Source organism: Oryctolagus cuniculus, chromosome 2, assembly GCF_051225735.1.
Source record: "Oryctolagus cuniculus isolate XC-2025 breed Fujian yellow rabbit chromosome 2, ASM5122573v1, whole genome shotgun sequence".
Taxonomy (NCBI): domain Eukaryota; kingdom Metazoa; phylum Chordata; class Mammalia; order Lagomorpha; family Leporidae; genus Oryctolagus; species Oryctolagus cuniculus.
Window position 1 is genome coordinate 13,055,128 of NC_142868.1, and position 26,328 is coordinate 13,081,455.

General features: G+C 40.0%; 2 protein-coding genes across 8 annotated transcripts in view; both read right to left on the minus strand.

Annotated features, from left to right (window-relative positions):
• The window catches only part of FAM184B (family with sequence similarity 184 member B), a 141,868-nt gene extending 115,554 nt beyond the window's left edge, over positions 1-26,314 (minus strand). For 3 of the 7 annotated variants that reach the window (XM_089326974.1, XM_051841992.3, XM_089326977.1), the window contains exon 1: positions 3,391-3,948. In XM_089326974.1, coding sequence (XP_089183100.1) covers positions 3,391-3,537 — 147 coding nt within the window. In that variant the 5' untranslated portion in view covers positions 3,538-3,948. Of the gene's footprint in view, positions 1-3,390; positions 3,949-7,589; positions 7,999-9,809; positions 9,939-11,666; positions 11,789-17,453; positions 17,824-26,174 lie in introns of those variants that run through there. The other 4 variants (XM_089326975.1, XR_016229783.1, XR_016229782.1 and 1 more) reach the window with 4 other exon arrangements.
• On the minus strand, positions 14,715-17,330 carry DCAF16 (DDB1 and CUL4 associated factor 16). The gene has a single exon (XM_089326978.1). It carries the CDS (start codon positions 17,187-17,189, stop codon positions 16,539-16,541), a length of 651 nt encoding a protein of 216 aa, XP_089183104.1. The 5' UTR covers positions 17,190-17,330; the 3' UTR covers positions 14,715-16,538.
• Positions 26,315-26,328: the final 14 nt, after the last annotated feature.

A 26,328-nucleotide genomic window follows, 5' to 3' on the forward strand; every position in this document is an offset into this window, starting at 1 on the left:
AAATTGTTTACAAAGGAATAAAAACTAGACTGGCAGAATTTTTAACCAGCAACAATTAGCAGCCAAAAACAATGGAGACTCTAACAGTGAGCTGTGGGAAAATAACTATTTACTAGGATTTTATACCCAAGGTATCATTCAACAGTCACAGCAAAATAGACATTTTCAAATATACAACGAATTCACTTTCTCACTAAGATCTCTATATAAAGAAATATTATAGGATATACTTCAGGCAAAAGAAAAGTGAACTCAATTAGAATTCTTTGGATTTAGGAAAAACGTGATCAGAGAAGCTGATATCAGTGAATTTAATTAACTTTTAACTATAAAAACTATTTTGAAATTTTAACATGAAAAACTCTAGGCAGTAGTGACAAGATGGGAAATGGGTAAAGTATGTCAAGATATTTTGTAGAAAGAAAGCCTAAAACAATGTAATATAGGTCACCTTCCTAATTTAATAGAAGGCAAAAAAAAAAAATAGAGTGAAAGGAAGGAGAAAGAATAGTAAGTGAAAAATACAAAATATAATGGAATGATAAGCCCAAATATGTTAGTAATCACATTAAATGCACACAGGTTAAATTCACATGTAAAAGATACAAATAAAATAAAATACATAAATTAAAAATATGTAGAAAATGTGTGAGGTACAAACAGTAGCTAAAATAAAGTTGACGCATCAATATCAATATAAAAAATTTCTGGTGCTGGTGCTGTGGCATAATAGGCTTAACGGCTGCTTGTGGTACCGGCATCCGCATGGGCATGAGTTTGAGTCTCAGCTGCTCCAATTCCAGTCCCATTCCCTGCTAATGTGCCTGGGAAAGCAGCAGAAAATGGCCTAAGTGCTAGAGACCATGCACCCATGTGGGAGACCCAGCAGTAGCTCCTGGATCCTGGCTTCAGATATGCCCAGCTCCAGCTGTTGTGGCCATCTGGAGAGTGAAACAGTGGATGGAAGATCTCACTCACTCTCTCTGTCATTCTGCCTTTCAAATAAATAAATAAAACAGTCTTAAGAGAAAAAAAAAGATCTCTCTCCCCTGTCACTCCACCTTTCAAGTAAATAAAAACAAACAAAACAACAAATATAAATTCCTAAAAGATAAATGTTTAAAAAATATTAAAAATTTCTAATTTCAGTACTAGGCATGAAAAATGGCAAGGAGAGGTATCACATGGTAAGAACCAACTTTTATTTCTAATGCAGGATATATTTTAAGAAACACTTTCAACTATGTGTCAGGGAACATGTTTGCCTTCTATGTTGCTGTATTTTCACTGCTTGGCACCTAATAGGTGCTGTATTAATGTTAATGAGTGGAATGATTACCACATTATATTGAAATCATCTGTTTTTGTTATATCACAGGGTAAGTGCCATGTCTTACAAATTTTTTATGCTGGGGCTGGCGCCATGGCTCACTTGGTTAATCTTCCGCCTATGGTGCTGGCATCCCATATGGGCGCCGGTTCTAGTTCTGGTTGCTCCTCTTCCAGTCCAGCTCTCTGCTGTGGCCTGGGAGGGCAGTGGAGGATGGCCCAAGTGCTTGGGCCCCTGCACCACATGGGAGATCAGGAGGAAGCACCTGGCTCCTGGCTTTGGATCGGCACAGCACTGGCTGTAGCGGCCATTTGGGGAGTGAACCAACGGAAGGAAGATCTTTCTCTCTGTCTCTCTCTCTCTCTCTCTCACTGTCTATAACTCTACCTGTCAAATAGAAAAAGAACACAATTTTTTATGCCATCGATATTCAGCACACTGCCTAGCACATAGCAGGCTCTCCATAACTTCACAATGAATTCAAGTATCATTGATTTCATAAAATCTTCCCTAAACTGTTCTTGCCCATGTGTTTCTGCTTCTACAGCACTCATCATTTGAAGGACCTAATTTAGCAATTGATGATGTGGAAATATCTATTTTTATCTCAATATTTTAAACCTTGTTTCTCATTTCTCCAAAAGTATATCATATTCTTTCAGAGAAGATGTCTTGTACTGTGCCAAATGCTTTCCTTGGTTAGATCAATAGTGCCTGCTGTCCTTGCCAAGGTGTCCATCCAAGGGGTTATCTTCATGTCCCTTTTTCAGCCCTTGGCTAAGAGATCATGGTTTGGAGACAGCCTCATATGCAAAGCATGTGGAGAAGTTAATGAGATAGGCAGAAGGCAGCTCTTAGTGTTCAATTGCAAGCCTCTGTGTTTTATTCCTCTGGCAAATAGGGAGGGAAGGGGAAGCAGGAATGCCTGTGATCCTTCCCCTTCACACACACACACACACACACACACACACACACACAACAGTGAAGGTGGGAAGTGACAGGGAGACAGTGAAGAAACAGTATATTCTATACACTTGTTGGACAGAACCAGAACCTGAACCTGACCTCCCATTGGCAGGACTGGTATCTGGAGTTTTTTATGAGACAGACAGGAAACCCCAAAGCAAATCATTAAATTCCTCCATTTGAAGCCTTATGCGTAGAAGACAAGGAGGATGCTCTCCTACAGACAAGACACAGGAGGGAACAATGACAAGGAGCTTCCTAATTGGGAAGCTGCAGAGGGTTAACAAAGAGCACTGGTGGTTCTTCCTACTGGACCTTAAGAGGAAGGCACAGTCTGGGCGGTGTAGCCAGGGCCCTAGGAAGAGGGAGAGCAAAGGGCTGGCTGACCTCTCAAGGTCTTTTCTAGTCCCATAATTACACGGTGAATTGTGCTCTTCTCCACTGATGGTCCTACACACAACTGCACCTAGTTAGATAGTAAGTCCCTTGGGCTGCCTTCCAGGTTGAGTAGCCTGCCACTGCGAGCTGCTGGCACTCAATAAATGACTCAAATATTTGTACAATGGAGGAATAAACGAATTAAGTGTTTAAATAGAGTCCACATGACCTCCCCAACTGTGAAGTATGGCGTTGAATGAAATCACAACATTCCAGGCACGATCCCTGGAGCAGAGCTGGTAAAGGAAACCACCACCACACCACCACACACACACACACACACACACACGCAAAAACACGAATCACATTCCCACCTAGGGAAAAGCAGGTAAAGGAAAACACAACACAGACACAGACACAGACACACGCAAACACGACTCACATTCCCGCCTAGTAAAAAGCAAAGACCACCTGCTCAGCAAGCAGGCTGCGGGAGTTTCCTTGGCAAGGATCCCGTGTCTCGTCTCTGCTGCTTTAGAATTGTGCCTCGGAAAGATCAAGACACCCAGCTTTAGGACGACTTCCTTTCCCGGTTGGACTCCAAGGCAAAGTTTCTGCCCGGATCATGCCCGAATCTACTGGGGAGGCGCGTCTGCACTCCCTCCCCAGCTCCGAGACCCCAGGCGCGCTCGCCAGCCCGCAGCGCCCCGCCTTACCTTGGTAAGCTGGGCAATCTTCTTGCACATTTTCACATGCATCTCGGGATCACAGTCCATTCTCCAGCCGGGGCCACAGCTAGAGTCGGCTTTGGAGCCTGGGGAAGTCCCGGGCGGGTGAATTTTGCTGTTGAGGGCAGAAGCCATCAGTAAAACGCGCCCAGCACTCAGAGGCTCTCGCTTGTGTTCTCCCTGCCCACCGTGTGTGCACGTGCGTGCGCGGGCGTGTGAGCGTGTGGGCTTTCTCGGGGGAAGATGGCACTGCAGTCCCGCCGCCAGCACCGCCGCGTGGCTTCTGCTTGTCGGAGGTGTCCACCCTCCCTTCTCTCGAGCTCGCTCTCCTGCCAGCTGGCTCTGCGGGCACCCGCACCCTGCAGCTAGGCGCCAGCGCCTTGCACGAGCGGATCGCGATCCGCGCGCCGCGCTAGGACAGGTGCGGGTTTCGCCTGCAAGGGAAGAGCTTCCTTGGCGAGGAGCTCCCAGCCGTGCGGGCGGGGGAGGTGTTGGCCGCGCTTAGTGCTTGTGGACACGTGCGTGGTGCAAGGCTCCAGACTGCCTGATGTGGGCATCGCAGGCCAAGGAAGAAAGGCGACCTGGTTTCGGGCAGCTGGAGTGGTCAAGGGAGGTCCCCTCGTGGTGTGCAGGGGGATACTGGGGACTGCCGGCAAAGGAGCCAGCACCACGAACGGAGCCTCAAAGTGTGAGGCGGAAGGCGGAGGTGGGGGTCGCTGCGTAGAGCTAGTCAACAGGATGCGAGGAGTTCCGGGGTCCCAGGCGCAGTGTGGGCCAGCGCCAGAGCTGCGGGAGCCCACGGCGTGCCTGGGAGTGGGAGTCCGCCTTCCCTCATCCTAGCGAGGAGCCTGGACGCTGCTGGAGGACTCCCAGAGATTCTCCAACAGAGGGCTGAGAGGGGAGCACGTGACCGAAATCTGGGACAAGAAGGCAGAGAGCGTGGTGCTGGGAGCAGTAAGAATCCAGAGAAAAAGTCATCAGAGGTAGAAAGGAGGATGGCAGGTGTCCGTTGGGAAGGAGGAAGCAAACAGGCTGGAGGCCTGAGTAACATAACAGATGGAGCTGACGGTCTAAGTCGAGTGAAAGTGAGGTGACGTCCAATCCACATTACTGGTCTGGCTTGGGCCCACTGGAGCCAGCATCCTGTTAGGTGTTTGGATTCTCAGCTGGTTCTGTTTTAGTTTGTTTGGGGAGGGGAGGGTATAGTGGGCTAGATTTCTTTCTGGTTTCAAACAGTGGGCTTTGGGGTGACCTAATCCTAATCTGATCTAATTTTCTTAAGGTGTGAATAATACTGTTATCATAATAAGCAGATTGCATAATTAATATATTTTATCTTACATACTGCCATATAAAGGGTTTTAATCTTCATAAACAAAACAAATACACTTCAAAGAGTCCCACAAACCACAGCCCCATCCCTCCATACTGCAAGTAGCAATACTTATTTTGTAAATGAGTAGAATTGGCCAAGAAAATTCGTACTAAGGCAATTACAAGTAGCAGAACTGTGTTTTAAACTGAGATATTCCTATTCTAGATTCCTTATTTTTCTTCCACTACACTGGATAAGAATCATCAACCTGAGCTTTTGGTTTCTAGTTTAACCTCCCTTCTCCCCACCCCAGTTTCTTCAGAAAACAGAAGGCCTAAAACAGAATCACCTCAAGAGATTCTTGGGACTTTTACATCCCTTTAGTCAAAATCTTGGGGTGGGTGGGGGATAGGAATTCACATTTTAATTCCACATTGTATAGAGTATTAGGGACTTGATACACACTAAATTTTATATGAATTCAATCATTGCAAGCTAGAGGAAAATTAGCCTTTTGGTCCAGAACTTTACCAAAAGTTGTTCACCACCTTGGAAAATCACATCATCAGTGACCAAGTGGCTCATGGTATTTGACTGTCACTACAACAGACTTGTAGCTGCCACATCCATGGTGAGTCTACTTACACATGCATGCATTTGAGTACTAAGTGATAGCTCATTGCACTAGAGCATTTACATATTGAAAACATGTTATTTAATTGCAATAACTTCCCTTTCATTTTTCCTTTACATTACTATTAAGAAATTAAGCCAATTTAAAAAATGTGTAAATAAAGCATATTATCTATGAATTTCAAAATAGCAACATTGATATTATAAAAAAGGTGATGTTCGAGGCTGGTGCTGTGATGTAGTAGGCTAAGCCTCCGCCTGTGGTGCAAGCATCCCATATGGGCACCGGTTTGAGTCCCAGCTGCTCCATTTTCAATCCAGCTCCATGCTGATAGCATGGGAAAGCATTGGAAGATGGCCCAAGTGCTTGGGTCCCTGCATCCACGTGCAAGGCCTGGAGGAAGCTCCTGGCTCCTGGCTTTGGATCGGCCCAGCTGTGGCCACTGGGGCCATTTGAAAAGTGAACCAGTGGATAGAAGACCTCTCTCTCTCACTCTCTGTCTCTGTAACTCAGCAACTCAAATAAATAAATAAAAAAATTTTTAAAGGTGATGTTTAGTAGATTTCAAATTGAGAACCACTACTCTGGATGATCTCATTCACACTAAAGTTTAGTAAAACTGCAGGCTAATCTCAAGTTTTAGTTCTTTAAATATGATTTTATTAAGTCTGGGGCCAAAATATTTTCCAGTAGGATACATTTTACTCTTAACTTTATAATAGAAGACAGTGGGAAAATCAGATTCCCATATCAGCTTCTTGGAAGATAGCTACTGTAATCATAGTACCATGATCTAGCCTGTGTTGGAAAGAGTCCTCTGCAGCTCCTAGGATTTTCCAGGATTGTGATTATTGTGTTCCTTTATACTATCAGAAATGAATAGAAGGCAGGAAAGAATTAAGCTCTGGGGGCCGGTGCTGTGGCACAGCGGCTTAAAGCCCTGGCTTGCAATGCGGGCATCCCATATGCATGCCAGTTCGGGTCCCGCTGCTCTACTTCCGATCCAGCTCCCTGCTAATGCACCTAGGAAAGTAGTGGAAGATGGCCCAAATCCTTGAGTCCCTGCACACACGTTGGAGACCCAGATGAAGCTCCTGGCTCCTGGCTTCAGATGGGCTCAGGTCTAGCTGTTGCAGCCATTTGGGGAGTGAAACAGTGGTTGGAAGACCTCTCTCTCTGTCTCGACCTCTCTCTGTAACTCTTTCAAATAAAAAATAAATCTTTTTTTTTTTTTTTAAAGAATTAAGCTCTGTACGAAATGTGGGGGTGTAAGAACATTTATTGGACCACCAATGGGCTTTGGGTACTGTGTGAACCCTTCACACCTATACTTGCCTCCTGTAAGGTACTTGTTATTCTCATTCTACAGATTAGGAAATTAAAGCTGGGGCAGGCTAGGTACACAATTTTATAAAGCTAGTAAATTGATCTTGATGTATCTGATTTTATAGGATAAATTCCTCACAATGCTGGCAATCTGAAAATTGTAAAACCATAATTAATTTATCTTTTCCTTATATTATAAATAATTGGATAAAGAATGTAGAGTATGAAGAAAAGGAGAAAGTACCAGAGGAAAATGAGATATCTAAAATATTCTGTTCTCATTAATCAAGTCTGAAAATGTGACTTAACTATGAAAGCTAAAGCTGTAAATCTTCTAAAAATAATATCAGAGAATATCTTCATAACATTTAAGTTAGTAAAGATTTGCTAAAGCACTAACCATAATACAAAAAGACCTGATGAAATGGATCTCCTCAAAATTAAAAACTACTTTACAAAGTATATATATCATTAAGAAAGTGAAAACATAAGGCATACAAGAGCAGCAGATATTCATAACACATATTTCTGACAAGCATATAATACACAGTGTATATAAAGGATTCCTGGGGCAGATGTTTGTCCTAGCAGTTAAGATGTCCACATTCTGTATTGGAATACCAGACTCTGGTTCCTGGCTCCAGCTTATTGTTACTACAGGCAGCAGTGATGGCTCAAGTAAATGGGTTCCTGCTACTCACTTGGGAAACATGGATTTTGTTCCTGGCTTCTGGCTTCAAGACCAATTCAACCCTAGCCCTTGGGAGCATTGTGAGAGTGAACCAGCAGATGATGGGAGCCCTTTCTTTTGTCTGTCCCTTTCTACCTCTAAAATAAGTGAAAAAAAATCTTACAAATCAATAAGAAAAAAGATAATCTAATTGACAAGTGGGCAGAAGATTGAGCAATTACTTTCTTTTTTTATTTTTTATTTATTTATTTATTTATTTTTTTTTTTTTATTTTTTGATAGGCAGAGTGGACAGTGAGAGAGAGAGACAGAGAGAAAGGTCTTCCTTTGCCATTGGTTCACCCTCCAATGGCTGTCGCGGCTGGTGCGCTGCGGCCAGCGCACTGTGCTGATCCGAAGGCAGGAGCCAGGTACTTATCCTGGTCTCCCATGCGGGTGCAGGGCCCAAGGACTTGGACCATCCTCCACTGCACTCCCTGGCCACAGCAGAGAGCTGGCCTGGAAGAGGGGCAATCGGGACAGAATCCGGCGCCCTGACCGGGACTAGAACCTGGTGTGCCGGCGCCGCAAGGCGGAGGATTAGCCTAGTGAGCTGCAGCGCCGGCCGAAAAATTACTTTCAAAAGTGGTATCTGAAAGAAAAATAAACAAATGAAAACATGCTTAGCATCATTAATCCCAGAAATGTAAATCAAAGCCACAATGAGATACCAATACACAGCAATAGAATGGATCAGAGTAAAAGGACTGACGATCCCAGGTGTTTGTAAAGATAAGGAGCAGCTAGAACTTCCATACAATGATGTGGATAAATGTAAAATGATACAATAACTTTGGAAAGTGTTTGTAGTTTTACTAAAATTAAAATGGAACTACACTGTAACACTACAACTTGACTCCAAAGTATAAACTCAAGAATGACTGTACATATTCGCAAAAATCAAAGAATATTTATTGCAGCTTTGTTGGTAATAGCCAAAAATGCAAAGAACTCAAATTATGGTATTCTGTATAATGGAATTGTTTATAGCAGTAAAAAGGAAATAAACCAGTACACTGGTGAAAGAAACCAGGCATAAAACAATACTTACTATATGATCCCATTCACATGAAATTTGAGAACAAGGAAAACTATAGAGTAGGTATTTCCGGGGGATATAAGTTGGGAAGAGGTACTGGGGAATCAGAATTTAGTAGTTTGATCTGAGTATATACACCTTTTTAAAAAAGGTTTATTTTATTTATTCGAAAGGCAGAGTTACAAAGAGAGAGGGAGACACACACACACACACCCCAATCTTCCATCTACTGATTCACTCCCCAAATGACTGCAAGAGCTAGGGCTGGGCCAGGCTGAAGCCAGGACTTCCCCATGGGTGCAGGGACCCAAGGATTTTGGCCATCCTCCACTGCTTTCCCAGGCACATTAACAGGGAGCTGTATAGGAAGTAGAGCAGCCAGGACTTGAGCTGGTGTCCATATGGGATTCCGGCCATGTAGGTGGAAGGTTAGCTTATTTTGCCACAATGCAAGCCTGGTGTATACATCTTGATATGAATTTTAAAAGAACATTTATTTATTTGAAAGGAAGAATAACAGAGAGAGGGAGAGAGAGAAAGATTATTTATCCTCTGGATCTCAAAACATTTTTTGGGGGGCTGACGCGGTAGCGCAGCTGGTTAATGTCCTGGCCTGGAGCACCGTCGTCCCATATGGGTGCCAGTTCGAGTCCCAGCTGTTCCACTTCCCATCCAGCTCTCTGCTATGGCCTCGGAAGCAGTAGAAGATGGCCCAAGTCCTTGGGCCCCTGCACTCACGTGGGAGACCCAGAAGAAGCTCCTGGCTTCGGATCAGCGCAGCTCCGGCTGTTGTGGCCAATTGGGGATTGAACCATTGGATAGAAGACCTTTCTCTCTCTCTGCCTCTCCTCTCTCTGTGTAACTCTGACTTGCAAATAAATAAATAAATCTTTAAAAAAAACAATTTTCTGAGATTTTCCTAAGCAAGGCACAAAGTTTCTTTTCCAGAACAAGTTTATGGAACCCTTTTAATTTTCTGAACACATCTTCTGTAGTGCCCATCTTATTAAAGGTGAGCATTTATTGTAATTGTATAATATGATGTTTGAAGGACCAACCTAACAGCTAACAGTGCTGCAATTTTACTACATTTTAAATGTCAAACCTCTAAAATTTGGTTACTAAATTTATAATTACTCCTTAAGAGTAAAATAAAACTTCAGTTTCATTCTTGTGACACGGTGACACACATCCAAAATGTGTATTTGGTGTACTTCTAATTGCCTCATTTTATCATTAACCTAGTTCTCCAAATACTTGTCTTTCTCTTTCTTTTCCCCAAAGTCCCACGATCTGTGTTACTCCTTGTTCTAGTCTCCATATTTTCCTAGAGAAATACTTCCTGGAACCCTCATACTACTTACTGGATGTAGTGGTCATCCTGGGACTTTCATTCTTACATCTCCTTTGTGAGATATTACAGTTTCAGGATCCCATGAGTTCTTATTTGGATTACTCCCTTGTTTTGGCAAAGCATATCCTCCAGTGGCTTCCTAATAAAGGGAAGATGGTAAGATAAAATTTTGAGACCATGAAAGCAAAGATGCCTTTAATTTAGTCCCACCCTCAGATATCTGGGTACTGAATTCTAGGCTGAAAACCTTTCTCCTTTTTAAATTTAAAGGCCTTGGTTTCTTAGCTTCCCAGCATCTGGTATTGCTACCAATAAGCCTAAATGCTGTTCTGAAAATATCCTTTTTTTCATGTAACCTGTTCCCTGACTCCCACAACTCCCATTTGGAAGCTTTTAGGATCTGTAACCCTGTCATGCTGAAATATGTTGTCACACTTTTATTTTTAAAAATTCATTGTGCTGGGCACTTGGTGGATCATTTTAATTTAGGGGAATAATGTCCTAAAATTTCATAAAATGGACTCCCACATCCTTCACATTCTGTCTCTGTGCTTTTGGAACTCTTACCAACCAAATGTTGCATTTCATTCTGTTATTCTAGTTTTTTTTTTTTTTTTTTTGTCTACCTTTCATCTCAGCATTTTCATCCTTTTTGAAATTTCATTTCTCATCTACTGAATGTTTAATGTTGTTCCCCCTCTTTTTTTCCATTAGCTCTTATTTTATGATTTTTTTTAAAAAAATAGCACTCTGTTCTTATTTCATGGAAATACATATATATATATATATGTATATATTCTACTTCTGAGACCATCACAGCTTCCTTGGGACATATCATGTTCAACCTTCATTTGCAAATTTCCTCAAATGATTCTTGGTTATCAGTATATAGTGTTTTTTTATTTTTTTTAAGGGAAAGGGTTTATTGGGGGAACACCCTACAGACAGGAGTAAAGGGGCGGCAAAGGAAAAAGAGAGAAGGAGACTATAAGAGAGAGAGACAGAGAGGAGGGAGAAGAGAGACAGAGAGGAGGAGAGGAGCCAAGAGAGTGCAGGAGAGAAGGACCTAGAGAACACTCTGGAACAGGCCCTTTTAAAACTTTGCCTGAGGGCGGGCAGGGAAGCAGGAGCAGTGAATCCCATTAGGATGGGGGTGGAGCCTGGCTCAGGTAGCTAGGCCATGCGGCCACCTGGCTAAAACTGCACCAGTTTCCTAACATTCTCCCCTTTTGTTTTTTATAAAGCAGGATTTGTATGGGGTTACATTTGTCCCAAAAGTCCAGGAGGGGTAGAGGGACGATGATCTGTCTTTAGAGCTACTTCCTGCTGACGTGGGACGATGAGGTACTCTTCGCTGGCATGGGGCAATGTTTCAGGCCGCTGTCTCCTGGGTGGGGAGCCGAGTAAATCCTGTAGCAGTATTTGGTTGACTGCCTGGTTGTTGAAGGCCAGTATATAGTGATTTCAAGCGACTAAAAACTGTGCATGAATGAACAGATCTTACGGACTCCAGGTTTTACTGTAACAAATAATTAAGTATCAAGCCATTTTTTTTTTCCATTGCTCATTGTTCATTTTTGTGTTGGGTAGGGTGAGAAAGACTGAGTATGAATGAGCTCAGTCAGCTAGATTCTGTAGCCTTGTTGACTAGAGGCCCACAATACTCGGAATACTGATATTCTTTGAATCACCCTCTTTAATATAGCACATCACTATCACCATCCTGCCCGATTCCCAGTTCTGTTTGGCTCAGTTTCTCCAGAGAATAACCCTTTATTATTTGCTAGAGAAAGATTCAGCAAAAGGAGGGCTAAAATAAGCTTTCAAATAATTCCCTTGTTTTCAATATAGAGCACTTCATGCCCACCTTCCAGGGTATCTTTTGTCTTCATATCCTTGAGTCTTTTGGGGGTTCTGCAAGGCAGAGATAGGTGCTCCAAATTTGTGGACATTTTCTGCAATGAAGAATGGCTTCCAGAAATATTCTACCTATCAGGTATTAAAAAAAATAGTTATACTCTTAATGTTTCTCTTCATAGTAAAGAATGAAAAAGTAGCTGCTTAAAACACACAAACAACAAACAATCCAAAGGACTCATTATTGAGAGAGTGTTTTGAAAATTTGTATCTGGAAATGTTGTAATGGTTGTGTAATTAATTTAGCTAAACATCATGTATCTCTCATAAATAAATTTCATAATGCCACTGGGCCTCCCCACCACCACCCAACAAGTTTTAACCCTGGGTCAACTATATGTGAGCCTTCCAAACTCCCAAATATTTAGAGGTAAAAAAAATTACATAATGCAGTCAGACTGTTCCACAGGAACAACTGACTACAAACCAAGATTAATTAATGCTACTAACACATTTACAGGGTTGCCAAGTAAAACATAGTAAGCCAATTAAATTTGAATTTTAGATAAATGACAAGTTTCTTGGGGTATATGTTTCATGTTTCATTATCTGAAATTCAGATTTATTTGGGTGTCATGTATTTTAATTTGCTAAACCTGGCAATCAAACACATTTAAAGAAAAAATATTCTAAGTAGAATGTGAACACAATAAATAATCTGGGTTCAAAGAAAAAACTGGGCCTTGGACCAAAGTATGCAAACTACTGAAAAAGTATACTTCACTACCAAATAAAAATGGGGGTGGGGGTCAACACCATGTAATACACTTTATGCAAAGTCCCCATGGAATGCATTGTTTGTAGTCAACATTAATGGTAGCAGGAATTCAGGTTTTTCAAGTGGGCCACTCAACTATGTCACCAGACTTCTCCACTCTATTAAGAATTCTGATTACTCAGGGTACAGCTGCAGAACCAATGTAGGGTCTTTTTTTTTTTTTTTTTTTTTATGGAAGTTGGTTACAACCTTGGACTATTCCAATTGTTGGATACCTCCCAATGAAGTTGCTCCAAATGGACCATTACCTAATTAATACCTTGAAAAACATTAGTTGATATCCTGGCATGTCAGGCCTCACAGCTAACATAGATGGAAGGGTACTACCAGAAATAAGCTTAGCAATTAACCCAAACATAATCATTTTCTTTTAAATAAGAAGATAACTACTACTTCCTTCTTTTACCAACTGCAACACTCATTTAGACTACTTTATTCAATTTGTTACAATCTGATTTGATAGCTCATCAGCTCAGTTTGTGTTAGGGACTGTGAACTCAGTTTAGATCTTATTAGGTTGACCAGGATTCTAAGTCTCCTTCTAAATATTACTGGTTATGTAGTATTTTATTCCCCAAATGATCCCAGGAGTTTTCATATCATGTGTCAGCCACGATCTCCAAAATAAACTGCCTAAATTTCTGTCAAATTAATGTTTATGATCCAATCCTAAACTGCTAATATAAATTTGACTTCACACTGGAAGAAACAATCTTGATGCTATCTTCCTGCTACAATTTTTTTTTTTTTTTTAAACCAGGCATTCACTTTCCACATGTCATTGAAGACCTAGTTATAGCTCTCCCAGCTCACAGAAAATGGGTAGCCAATGTCAGGTCAGTGTGGTTTCATTCCTCCTTCTTCTTAGTTTCACTCCCAAAACTTTAATCTCACTGTTGCTACCAACTGAAAGAGGTTGGGAACTGCAAACAATTATCAGACTCAAATACACAGCCACTAACTAAATTGTGTTTAGAAGAGTCAACCATACATCCGAGATTTTCCTTTTGACAAGGCTAGTGAACGAATGCAGACTACTCAGTGGCAGATGCCAGCTACTGTAGCTTCCGGTTTCCAGCAGCACAACAGATATTGGTTCATTGATGGACTAACAAGCCAGAAGCCTGCACAAAGACTTCAGAGTTTCTGGGCCTTTTCTATCAACACTAGCCATTTGAGTAAAAACACTTCAAGCTTTTAACTCTTTGAATTTAGCACATATAAAGTAACCCTAGACAGCAGAAATGGAGTAATGAATATTAGTTCACAGGTTTAAAACAAATTGCGTATGTTTGGTATATGGTTTTGCATTTCCAGTCTCTGGACTGTGCTTAGCAGTTCTCTATATTATTGGATGAATAACTAAAGTTCTAACAAGATATTTAAAAGTAATGGGTTACTTCAAATGACACAAGTTCTCAAACACTGGAGCCAAAAGTGGAAAGCCATTTATTAGATATGGAAGACAATTTATGTATCAGTAAAACAATCTAAGTGACATCTAAGTTCTCTAATTGCTTTAACAATTTAATAACAAAACATTGTTTTCATCACAGAGTTTTTAAGGTAGATAAATGTGGCAAGAACCTCAGCAGGAAAATCAACTACATGGGCCCCACCATCTGCCCTCCTTTTGGGATGTGTTAATTTTTTCCTTTTCTTAGGAAGCAGATGGGGTTAGAAGACAGTGATGGTATCCTAGGCTCAAGGTATCCAGGCAGCTTCAAATAAAAGGCTGCCTATCCATACCAAGGGAGAAAAACACCTGTAAGTGACATTAATGTTCACTGTTTTGGAAATTCTGTTTCATCACTTCTTCAGTAACTACTGCTACAAACAAAATAAATTCGTCTCTCTATCCTAATTATGGTGTCTGCATTTATCAGTGGCCTACTTAGGGAAAGTGTGAAAGTAGTAAATTCATCCTGAATCCCACATCTATGACACACAGAAAGATAGCTTAAGAATTATTTCAGGTATCTATCATTTTGTCCAACCTGGGAGTAAAATATAGAAACAAATGGGCCAACTTTAGGTCTTGACTGCATATGAGACATTTTCTTTAAGTGTGTTTCTTTTCTAAAGATACCAAGTCACTTCTTATCAGATACTACATAGATACCATATCTATTAACCCTATTCAGTACTTTGCAAATGTTCAATATGCCTTAACCAAAGCAGGATTTGTTTCATCTGTTGAGGACAAATGACCATACTCCATTCAGCATGTACAAAGCTGTTGGTTTATTCAGCTGCCAAGCTGGGGAAAGGCTTCCTTTTGGAGTGAATAGAAAAATGCAGTCATGAACAAGGCACTTTTATACACACACACAGAAAAGGAGTATTATGATACATAAATATCAACATTTTAATTTTTAGATTTCTTCACTACCTCCTCCCACCCTTACCCAGCTTAAAAAGAAAGCAACAGGTTCTTATAACATTTTAAAACCAATTTCACAGAACATCTACAAAGGAAGTTTCTGTTACATTCAGTTATACTAACAATATGATATAGTTTCAGGACAGTAATTTCCACTAACAAATATATTTTTTCTACTTATTACAATACCCCTCTTTTTCCTTAAGACAGGACATCTGAGGCTCAGCAGAAATCTTATTATTAAGTTTATTACAGTATAAACATTCTTCTCTCCTTAAAGATGCTATACATTTAAAGAATTTCTGATTCCATCAATACTTCTTTTATACTACTTTGCATATAGCAATTAATTACAGGGAACAGGAAAAAGCAAAACTAAAATAAAGAAGATATATTATATACTTTTAGCAATCTGTTTTTTGATTCCCAGTCAACCGGCACCACACACAGGTTTCATTCTTTATTGCAGAGTGTCTGAAAAGATTCAGTGGTCTTGTGCATTTCATTTTATGGGTGTTGATTTCTGTTTTCATTCAAGTAAATAAATACTCCTAAGACTCATATATAAGAGTACCTATTCTTTTTGTTGTTCAGCCAAAAGAAAAGCTAAAGCTAATCTATTTAGAAAAACAATGCTGTTGTAGCTCTTAACTTCAGGATGTCAGCTGAGATTTCTAATGGAAACTTCTTTAAAGTTATGATTCAAAAAAATTTGCAATGGATGTGGAAAGTGCATAAACTGCTCCAGGAAATGTTCTATAGATAAGACATTTCAATATATTAGCATTTAACGCTGAAAGCATAAATGCTCTCTTAGTCTTTTCCTATTAATCTTTTGGAATGTGCTTTATTTGCTCTTGGCAAACATCTGAATGACAAGATTTGGGAAACATTCTCTATACAGCAGGTTTCTGTTTAATCCCAAGGGATGATCTTTCAGGCTAATTTAGCCAAAAACATGGAGGAGTCTATGATTCAGAATGATGACGGCAACAGCAGGTTCCACAATATGTTTGTAGTAGTGTAGCTAGTTTTGAAACTGAATACTCTCTCAAAAAATTGGAACCCTGAAATGTATACCTATATGTATATATACATATATCCATATGTAGGTATACCTTATTGAAAAGCCAGGGGAGAATACATATTCCCATCATTTTCCTCTGGGTATCCAATTTAATTCACCTCCCTCACTAGAACTCAATTTCACAGTGTGTTCACTTTGCTGAGGGTAGTAAAATTCTTGCTCTCCACAATGGCTGTTCTAATGGTTGGGTAACAAACAAGGAAGTCTTTTTCCTTTCTGTTAATAAATCAGGTATCCAGTTAAAGTACATCACATAGGCAGAGTAAACTACGGAGGAGGTAAATCCTGAGTATAAGGAATATTCAGCTTATCTTTTGTAATATGATCTTTTTTGACTAATTCTCCATCGAAGTTCTCATTTTATCCATAGGATTTGTCAGAGTATGCTCACCATGCATATTTCTGTAGTTGAATTACAGACCTCGGGCACATTCAATACATGGCACTACTTTGGCTTGCCATGACATGGCACAGGTTGATTGAGAAAACATGAGTTTCTCAACTGTGGGCTGTCTAATGATTAATTTTTACCTCTTTCTTACGTAGTAACATAGAGGTATCCAATGGTGGATCTTTATAGGGATGCAGTTAAGAGTTTGTTAACTGCCTTTTGGAAGTCAGTGTAGGAGTAAGTAGTGTTAATGGGTTCAGTTCTGGTAGTTTCTTTAACAGTTTTAGTTAGCCAGCCACAACAACAACCAGAAACACATGAATTGGGGATCTGTTTTAGGTATTCAGGAATGGGAGTGGCTCTACTCAATGTTCGGCTTAACTGTTTGGTGGCAAATTGCAGTGCTCCATTTAGAGTAGCACGATCTCTAGACAGCCGGCTGGGACTTATAAGGGGCTTTTGAAAAGGTGGAACTCCACAAGAAGCCAGAGGGGGCCATTCAGGGATTGGTTCCAGTTTGGGGACACAGTGGGAACAATGAGAGAGTCTTAGACCTATCTCTCGAAGTATATGGACTGGTGTGCTTGGATCTAAGAGTTTAGCGTGATATAACCAGGAATTAGGATTTAAAGGTTTCCAAGTTGTAGAATATTTTAAAAGGCACTTAACCTGCCAGGCAAGACTCTCAAGAGGTGTTAGGTTGGGTACCATGGGGTCCTCTTCTTCAGAGGAATCCCACTCTTCCCCAGAGTTCTCATTTAGGTAGCTAAAATTTTCTTCTTCTTCACTTTCTGATTCTGATAAGGGGTCAGGAGATGGATTTCTGGGACCCATTAGAATAAAACAGAGCAAGGAACCAGAAAAAGACAACAATCTAAGCCAGCAAAATACTGACTAACATTGGCAAATAGAAAATAGACGGAAAATCCTTTCACCAAGATTAATTTGTTTCTCTCAGTCCACTATGCACACAAAGTCTGCCTGTGGCCCACACAACTGCAGTTCTTCAAGATAATGTTGTATATTCTTCACTTACAAAGAAGATATCTCAGTCCTCAGGACCAGTTCAGTGGGTAAAAGTGTTTGTTAGTCACTTACCAGTGGCACAGGTTACAGTGTATCTCCTTCGAATCCTGGCTACCAACAAGAGAAGGGGTCCTCATTTAGGCAAGCTGATTTTCTTAGTGCAATCTCAATTATTAGTGATAATGTGAAGAGATACTTTGTGCACTCTGTTTTGTTGGCAGTGATATTCTAGCTACTTGGTAGTGAAAAGCAAGCTTGGTAGTTGCCTTGGTTGTCCGTTGGTACAGAAACTTGTGTGCAGGGGAGTGATGAGATGAGTTGTCAAGGATATCTGGTGTGCAAAGATCCGATGTTTTCCATAGGTGATGCAAACGCCCTTGGAAACTGATGACTTAGTGGTTGGACTATCTGGAAGGGTGGCCTTAACCTGTGAATGAGAAGACTAGAGACATGATATTAAAGCCTGAAAGCACTGGGTAACATAATTATCCATCTAACTGCAGGCTATTCAAGAGCATGGATGGTGACCAAGAAGACTTATAAATTTTCCCCTATCTCATAAGCAAAGACTGATTTTCCTGTTAGGAATAATCATAAAATTGGGAAGGAGAGTCTGGACAATTTTTATCTTTTGTTGGTATGAACTGGTCAAGTGTGTTTTAAGTGTGAAGTTTTAGCCCAGAAAATTATTTCTGCAAATGCAGACAGACCTCTTATGCTCCAAACTCCTAACATCTATAAAAGGCATTATTATTTTTTAACTTTCAAATGTGCTGGCTGGGATTAGTTTTAGGGGGCCCATCCTGGTGGTACAGCTGCTAGATGTTAGAACCTTTCTGGGATTCCCAGAGATTGTGGTTATGTGACCAACTTTACATAAGCTGTTCAAGAAGAAAGAAAAAAATGTTGAAAGCCAACCAGTTCCTTTTATGAGGACAGTAAAAAATTCTTAATCTAGAGATGAATCAGAAAGAACAAGAAAGAAAAAATATTATAATGAAGTAGAGATTATCCTAGGAGAGTAAGAATTAGCTCAGTTTCAGAAAATTTAAGTCATCAAAACTAAAGGAAAAAGGAGACAGTTTTATCAGCTGTGGATATTTAACCTTCCTTAGCTCCTGATCAACACCTCTTAAGGCATTAAAAAACAAAACATTCTTAGCAAATTAGAAAGAGAACTTCATACCTTGGTAAAAGTTATCTCCCCCAGATTTTATGCAAATATTATCCTAAGTGAAATGAGATATTTTCCTTTTAAAAGTGAGATTAGTTAAGGGTGACCATGATGAGTTATACTGACAGAGTATTGAAAGTCTTATTCAATGTTATAAAAAAAAAAGAATGAATGAATTGGAAGACAATAAAACTATTAATTTGCAGATGTTATGGTCATCTAATTAAAAAAACAGAAACCAAATATATAAACTATTACAGCTAATGAAAGAGCTCAACAAGATTCCTGGATTGACATTAACCTATGAGCATTCATTTTAATGTAGTTACTTGCATAGTGCACACTGATTTCCAGGTACTACTCTAGGAACTGCACAAATGTTGATATTTAAAATTCTTCTAATACTTTCACATGGTGTATACTTTTGTTGTCCTTAATACATTTCACAACAAACAAACCAAAAAACCCCTACAAATCTATAAAGGATCTAAGAATTAATCAGTAGAAGTGATATTGCACAGCAGGTTAAACTGCTGCCTGTAATGCCAGCATCCTATACTGGAGTGCCACTTGAATCTGAGCTGTTCCTCTTACTATCCTGCTTCTTGCTACCTTGCCTGGGAGGCCAGTGGATGATGGCTGAAGTACTTGGGCAGCTGCTACCCCAATGTGTGACACCAAGATGTAGTTCCAGACTTCTGAATCCTACCAAATAGTCCAATGAAACAGAGCTGAGAAAGAGAGGTATCTACTATTTGAGAAAACAGTAGATACAGTTTGCACACATGCAAGGGAAATGGATGCATTTAGAGTATAATGTTAGTACAACTGGTTCATTATCTCAAGAAAAATAAAACTGTATGCTTTTATAAGTCTACTTGTAAAGAAGAGCTCAAACTGGGTTAAAGAGCTAAATGGGGATAGTAAAACTATACAGTTAATCGAATGATACAGGAGGATATCTATGATTTGAGGCACAGACTTATTAAATAAAAAAAGCATGAAGCATAAGACAAATACACAAAATCCAGGAATTCAATCCCATCAAAATTAATCATTTCTGGATTGAACTAAAGATATTGAGGGTGATTAAAATATCCTAACCCAAATATATTTCTTTGGTATATTTATAATTGGTGTTTCAGAGAAACTACAGACCTCTGCAGATAACAGAATAGCTCTGAAAAGCTGTCCTTTGGTAAAAGAAATTTACATCTACTACATTAGTAGAGAGCAGATTTAGGCAGAGGTTTTTTTCTTTTCTTGTTTTTTTCTTTAGTTATTTTCTATTTTCAAGCAATTCCCCTTATTCTCCTTTCGGCCTAAGAAAATGATTGGGGTTTGACCTGTAGTCTTGACAGAGATTATCTCAATTGGCTGTCTCCTAGGAGACAATCTGCAGAGCAAGACAGCCTTTGCTGACGGTGCCCCTCCTTCCAACCTTCTATAGCCTGTGCTCTATCCCTCCAAATCCACCAGGCGTCCAAGCCCCTGTTTACCTCTCTATCAGCTACAACTATCTTATCCATCTGTTGAGTTTCAAACTATGTGTGATTCCCCTGTTTAGCATATAATCTGTCTCCCCCGCCCCCCCCATCTGTTATCAGTTTACTTCACAGCCAAAAATCAAAACTTCAGAGGGAAAAGTTTACATTGAAAACTTCTGTATAATATCAAGGACAAGATGAACTACTAATCAATTTTTAAAATGTAGCAACTTCAGTAAAGAAATAGGTAAAGCAAAAAATCCTTAATTTGCAGAAGAGAAAATTCAGAGGCATTAACCACATGATCATGTTATGCTTTCAGTTTGATAAAAATTACAAAGCTGGATAATGCTGTAGGCAGGCATACAGGTTAAAACTGATTAGGTTTGTGAACTGGAAGACCATGCCTTCACTATGCCCCTGTGTGACCTCATGACCCTACCTGGCCATACTTGAGCACCCACTGGCCAGTCAGGTTAATTAACCACTCCCCTTTGGAAGTGGATTAAAAGCCTGGGGCACTGTGTTCTGGTCTCTTTCTCTCTCTTTCTTTCCTTTCCTTGGCTTTTTGCCAGTGCAGGGTCCGCACAGCCCTTTGTTTCTAGCACACATGGCCTTTGGGCCACCTGCCTCATGCTTCCTGGCTTAGATGCTCCTCTGTGTGGCTGGTTCCTGGTACTCGGTATGAACCCAGATTTATCCCTCTCTTTCAGATAAAGCTCTCACTTTCCTATGCACTTCCTCTCACTGAATAAAAGCTTAAAAATGTACCATACTGCCTCATTCATTTATGCCGGTATTCAGAATTCTCTGAATATTAGGCAAGAACCCACAGGGCTTATTAATATTGGGAATTTATTAATAAGCATACAGTGATATCATATGGCACCCCAGATGGGACAATTGGGGAACTCTTAGGGGGCCATATTCTGATATCGTATTTTAGGGGGCCAATCCTAATATCAATGCCAAGTGTTTTTGGGTTCTCTTTAGGTACTGGCACTGCTGATGGAATGGAATTATATACTAGGGTCATCGTTCTGAAGAGCAATCTCAAAGTACTACATAACCAAATTAGTAATTTGTGCATCTTATGATCCAGCAATCTAGTCTGGTCATATGTAGTAAAGAAATTCTCTGTGAGATCAACATTTATGAGGATATCCTCTGAAACTTCATCTGGGATGATAAGAAATTCTTTGGAAACAGTCTAGGTTTCTATAACTGGAGGAGTGAATATGTCAAGTGTAGTAGAACCGAATTAGAATCCACTAAACAGTATGTATGGAGTTAAAGATCATAGTTTAAAAACAGAAAAGAATCAAGAAACGATTATTTATACCACCCTGAAAGTATATTTCCAAAACAAAGTCAGTGAACATATCCCATTTCAGCACACCGAATTGTGCTAATAATAAGGTCATATGGTATGGCTACAGGGCAGTAATGACTTTTTCTCTGGCTTCCACACATTCTTTTTACTACTTTAGTTGTAGCACAGTGCCTAAATACATGCGGAACTAACTAAGTAAATGTATTTGAAACAATTAATGGAAGAATGAGGAAGGCCTGCAATAAGTAACAACATAAACACTTTATATTTTATTCCAGGGAGAGAAAAATTCTCAAATTATATTCATTTGATTTGGCACTACACTGGATAAAGACAAATAAAAACTGGATTATCTAAAATGGTACTTTTACAGAAATAAAAAGGAAATTGTTTATAATTTTTTTTTGCTATTTTCATTGTCACCAAGTTTTTTATTATGCACCTGTGTTTACAAACAATACAGATTGTTAAATTGCTGTAGGCAGAATGAAAACTTGAATCTTCATTCTAAAAAAAAATTTATTGAAAGGCAAGAGTTAGAGAAAGAGGCATTGAGATTTTCCATCCTCTACTTCACTTCCCAAATTGCCACTGGGCCAAGACAAAGTCAGGAGCCTGGAACTCTGTCTCGGTCTCCCACATGGGTATCTGGGGCCCAAGCACTTGGGTCATTTTCTACTGCTTTCCTAGGCACATTAGCAGGGCACTGCTCTGGAAGTAGAGCAGCAGGGACTTGAACCTGTATCCATATGGGATACTAGTGTTGCAGGTGGTGGCTTAACCCATTGTACCACTATGCTGGCCCCAACTTTAATCTTCATGCTAGACAAATATAATGTTGTACTCTAGAACTTTCTCTCTGCTTTTATCATTATTTTTTTAGAAAATGTTCTGAAATTGTTTTTGTTCCTTTAATGCTAGTTTTGATTCTTAAAAATTTTTAAGCAAACGTTTCTGACATACAAAAACTGAACATATTCGTGAAGTACCATTTGATGTTTTGCCACATGTGTACATTGTTCAATAAGCAAAATGTCCATTAACTCTCTCCTGAAACATTTAACATTTTCTCATTGTGAATACATCTAAAATTCCATCTTCTAGCTTTTTTTTAAATACGAAATACACGATATATTAACATTATCTAATAAAGCCCTAAACTACTTACTTCTATCTGGCTACAACTTAGTATCTGTTAATCAACCTTTCCCAACTCTCTCTCTCTGTTTCCCTACCTAGTCTCTGGTAATCACCATTATACTTTTAACTTCTATGAGATCATCATTTTTATTTATTTTTTTGAGACTCCACATGAGTAGATCATGATACTTGTCTTTCTGTGTTTGCCTTATTTCATTTAACATAAATGACCTCCAGTCCCATCCATGCTGTTGTGAATGATAAGGTTTCATACCTTTTTATAGCTGAATTGTATTCCATTGTGCATATATTCCACATTTTCTTTTTTGATTTATCAGTGGATAGATACTTAGATTGTTTTCATTTCTTAGCTATTGTGAATAGTGCTGCAATAAACAGTAGTACAGAGGTCTCTGACAGACTGCTTAAATTTTCCTTAGATATATACCTAGTAGTGGATGGCAGTTCTATTTTTAGTTTTTTGAAGAATTTCCATACTATTTTCCCTAATATCTGAATTTAACTTCAACTTTTAAGAAGAAAAACAATCAAAAACCCCTTTAAACTGAGGTTATAGTATTATTATACAGTTCAATCTGAAAAGAAAGAATACTCAATCTCTGTCACATGCTACAAGTGTTATTAAGTCAGACAGGGGAAGCTATTGGCTTTTAATTGTTCTGTCCTATATTTTTACTTTGTCCACTTATATTTTTTATTGTTTTCATTTCAAACCAGATTGCATTTGCAAGGATAACTGATGACGTTTCAGTTATGTTACTCTAAACATTCTTAAAAAGGCTGACTGCATTTTTCAAACAGCTGTTATACAAAGGCACAGGTAAATCCTAGAGATATGACATAATAGTTACTCCACATTCCAGGTACCAAATTTTTGAGTATCAAAACTAAATTAGCCACATTTATTCTATATACTTTTTTATTTTTATTTTTGACAGGCAGAGTGGACAGTGAGAGAGACAGAGAGAAAGGTTTTCCTTTTTCCGTTGGTTCACCGCCCCCCCCCCCCCCGCCCCCGCCATGGCCACTGTGGCCGGCGCTGATCCAAAGCCAGGAGCCAGGTGCTTCTCCTGATCTCCCATGCGGGTGCAAGGCCCAAGCATCTGGGCCATCCTCCACTGCACTCCCAGGCCACAGCTGAGAGCTGGACTGGAAGAGGAGCAACCGGGACAGAATCCAGCGACCCAACCGAGACTAGAACCTGGGGTGCCAGCGCCACAGGCGGAGAATTAGCCTATTAAGCTGCGGAGCCGGCCTATTCTATATACTTCTATGTATAATTAATTTACCTTTAAAGATTAACTTTTGAAGTTTCAGAATTAAATAGCCTCAGCATATATATTCTTAAGTTTTTATAAATCAACTAAACTAAGTTCACCCAGGAAGGAAGGAATTTATTCCCACACTTGCTATTATTTGTTGTTCTTTTCCACAGCATTAAAAGCAAAAGTCGAGAAGCATATAAGCTTTTAGGCAATGAGACTATGTTTAAGTTTATCTAGTATGTTTAAATTTTTTTCAGATTATAATGTTCAAAAATTATTAAACAAAAACATATGGCATTAATCATAATAAAGTTAGTTTAAATATGGTTGGGCTGACCTCTGGTGGCCAGTAACTGACAAAACAATTTATACTCATGGTTGAGATACTCAAAATAAAATATAGTAAAGAAATATTGGAGAGTTTACAAACAAAACAACAAAGTTAGCAGGAACCTAAAGCTGAGCAATTAAATGCCACAAAATAAGAAAAATATCACTGACTGTTAGTTTACTAACTGACCTTACGTTAAGAACAAATGACATATGCAGTGGTTCTCAAAGTATAGAATAGTTCTGTGCTGTCCAATGCCGTAGCCAACAGTCCCAGGTGCCTACTCAGTCTTTGAAATGTGGCTAGTGTAAATAAGATACAAATTCTTAGCCTTGGTAAGAAAAACAAGAATGTTAACTTATCTTGTTAGTAATTCATGTTACTGGGAGTGGGCATTTAGATTAATGGTTCAGATAAGTATCTCCCAAACCCAAGTTCTATTCCAGCTCCAGTTCCTTACTCCAGTCCCCAGCTAATACAGACCCTGGTAGGTAGTAGTGATTTATCCAGTAACTGGGTTCCTGCCATTCACACAGGGGACCTGATTGTATTCTCAGCCCAGCCACAGCCCAGTTGGCTGTTGTGGGCATCTGGGGAATAGATGTGATCTCTCTCTCTCTCTGCCACTCAGATAAATAATTCTTATTTTGGATATATTTAGATAAGAAATTAATACCCTTTCTAGCTTTCTATTTCATTAAGCTCTCCAGGCTGTACATATTTCATTGCTAGGGAGACTGTAAGTGTTAACAGTATATTCCATGCACTCTTAAGCCTCTATGCGTTTGCTTTAACTGATTAACCTAGAATACCCATCTTGTCTTTTCAGAAATTAAGACATCTCAATAATTTCAAAATTATGGGCAATCCAAATGCTATCTTATCCATAACCTGAACAAATCCATGAACATTATGATTCTTCATAAAATGGTTAAAACACAAAACAGTAGAATACATTCATTCAATGATTTATCTATATGTCCATAATATAGAAAGCTTTTGTTCTCTAAAAGTTAACAGTAAAGTCTAAAAGTGTTATTTCTAGAGAGGGAAGACAACTCAAAAGGAGCAAGATGCACAGGCAGCTTTGTAAGGGTCTATTTCTTCAGGTGGTTATGGCTACATACTGAGGAACAGGAGGGAGAAATGTCTTCCCTCCAACTTCCTAGGTTCTTTGGCTGGTCTACCAGTGAAGTTGCCCTAAGACAGATTCAACAGAAACAACAACAACAACAACAACAACAAGTAAGGGACAGGAGTCCCAGAAAAAGAGATGACAGCTTACACTTATGGAATATCCTGGGCTACACAAAGCAACCGGGTTTCTGGTTGGGAGGTGGTGACACAAGTTATGAGAGGGTGCAAAGAGGAAACGTGTGGGGACTATAGATCAGCAGAGAACAGAAGTCTGAAGGAGTCCTCTTCCAGATACAGATAGTTCAGTAGTCTCCTAATTTCTTTGACAGACCTAACTTCAAGGATAGCTTTTCACAGCTCCTCCAGAGCTGGCAGTTCCTTATAACAGCTCAAAATAAGCCCAGCAAGTATATTTTAGAGAGGCATGTTCTCGTCTCCTACTGTCATGTTTTGGGGTGGTTTGTCCTAAGCAGCCCCCAATAAAAGTATTCGTTTTTGTCTGACGCAGTTTCACTTTTCTCCCCCAAAAAAGGTTTTAAAGACTGAGTTCCTGTTCCTCACCGTGACCACTTAGCTAGATTTTCCCATTCTCTCCGTTCTCCTTTAACACACTGTAGCTACGCAGGACTGTAAACTAAGCTTTGAAAGCTGGCACGTCCCGAGCCAGCTCAGCTAAATAAAATCATACGCTGCTTCCAGACGTCAGCCCCTCGGGCCCTGGAGAGACCGCGGCCCGTGGAGACCTCGGAACGCCTCCCTCAGCCTACCGGGGAGCGTCTCCCCGCTCACGAGCAGCCGGGCTGCGGTCCGGGCTTCCCGAACGCCCCATCTCCCCCTCCTCTCCGCATCTCCCGCCCCTGCGGCGGGAACACAGATTGTTCCCCTCAGCAGATCCCTGTTCTCACCCATGGAGGAGCTTTTTTTCTCGTCTCACCACCAGACGCACGATCCCGCTAGGCCTAGCGCCACCAGCCCTGTCCCGAAAGTAGAACAGCAGCTCCGCCAGCCCTCCCTGACGACACCACTTCCGGCCAAGCCAACGCCCCCTCTCCTTAGAAA

Bases quoted from the DNA above. Each gene is read 5' to 3' on its own strand.
- DCAF16 (XM_089326978.1), bottom strand. From the start codon at position 17,189: ATGGGTCCCAGAAATCCATCTCCTGACCCCTTATCAGAATCAGAAAGT.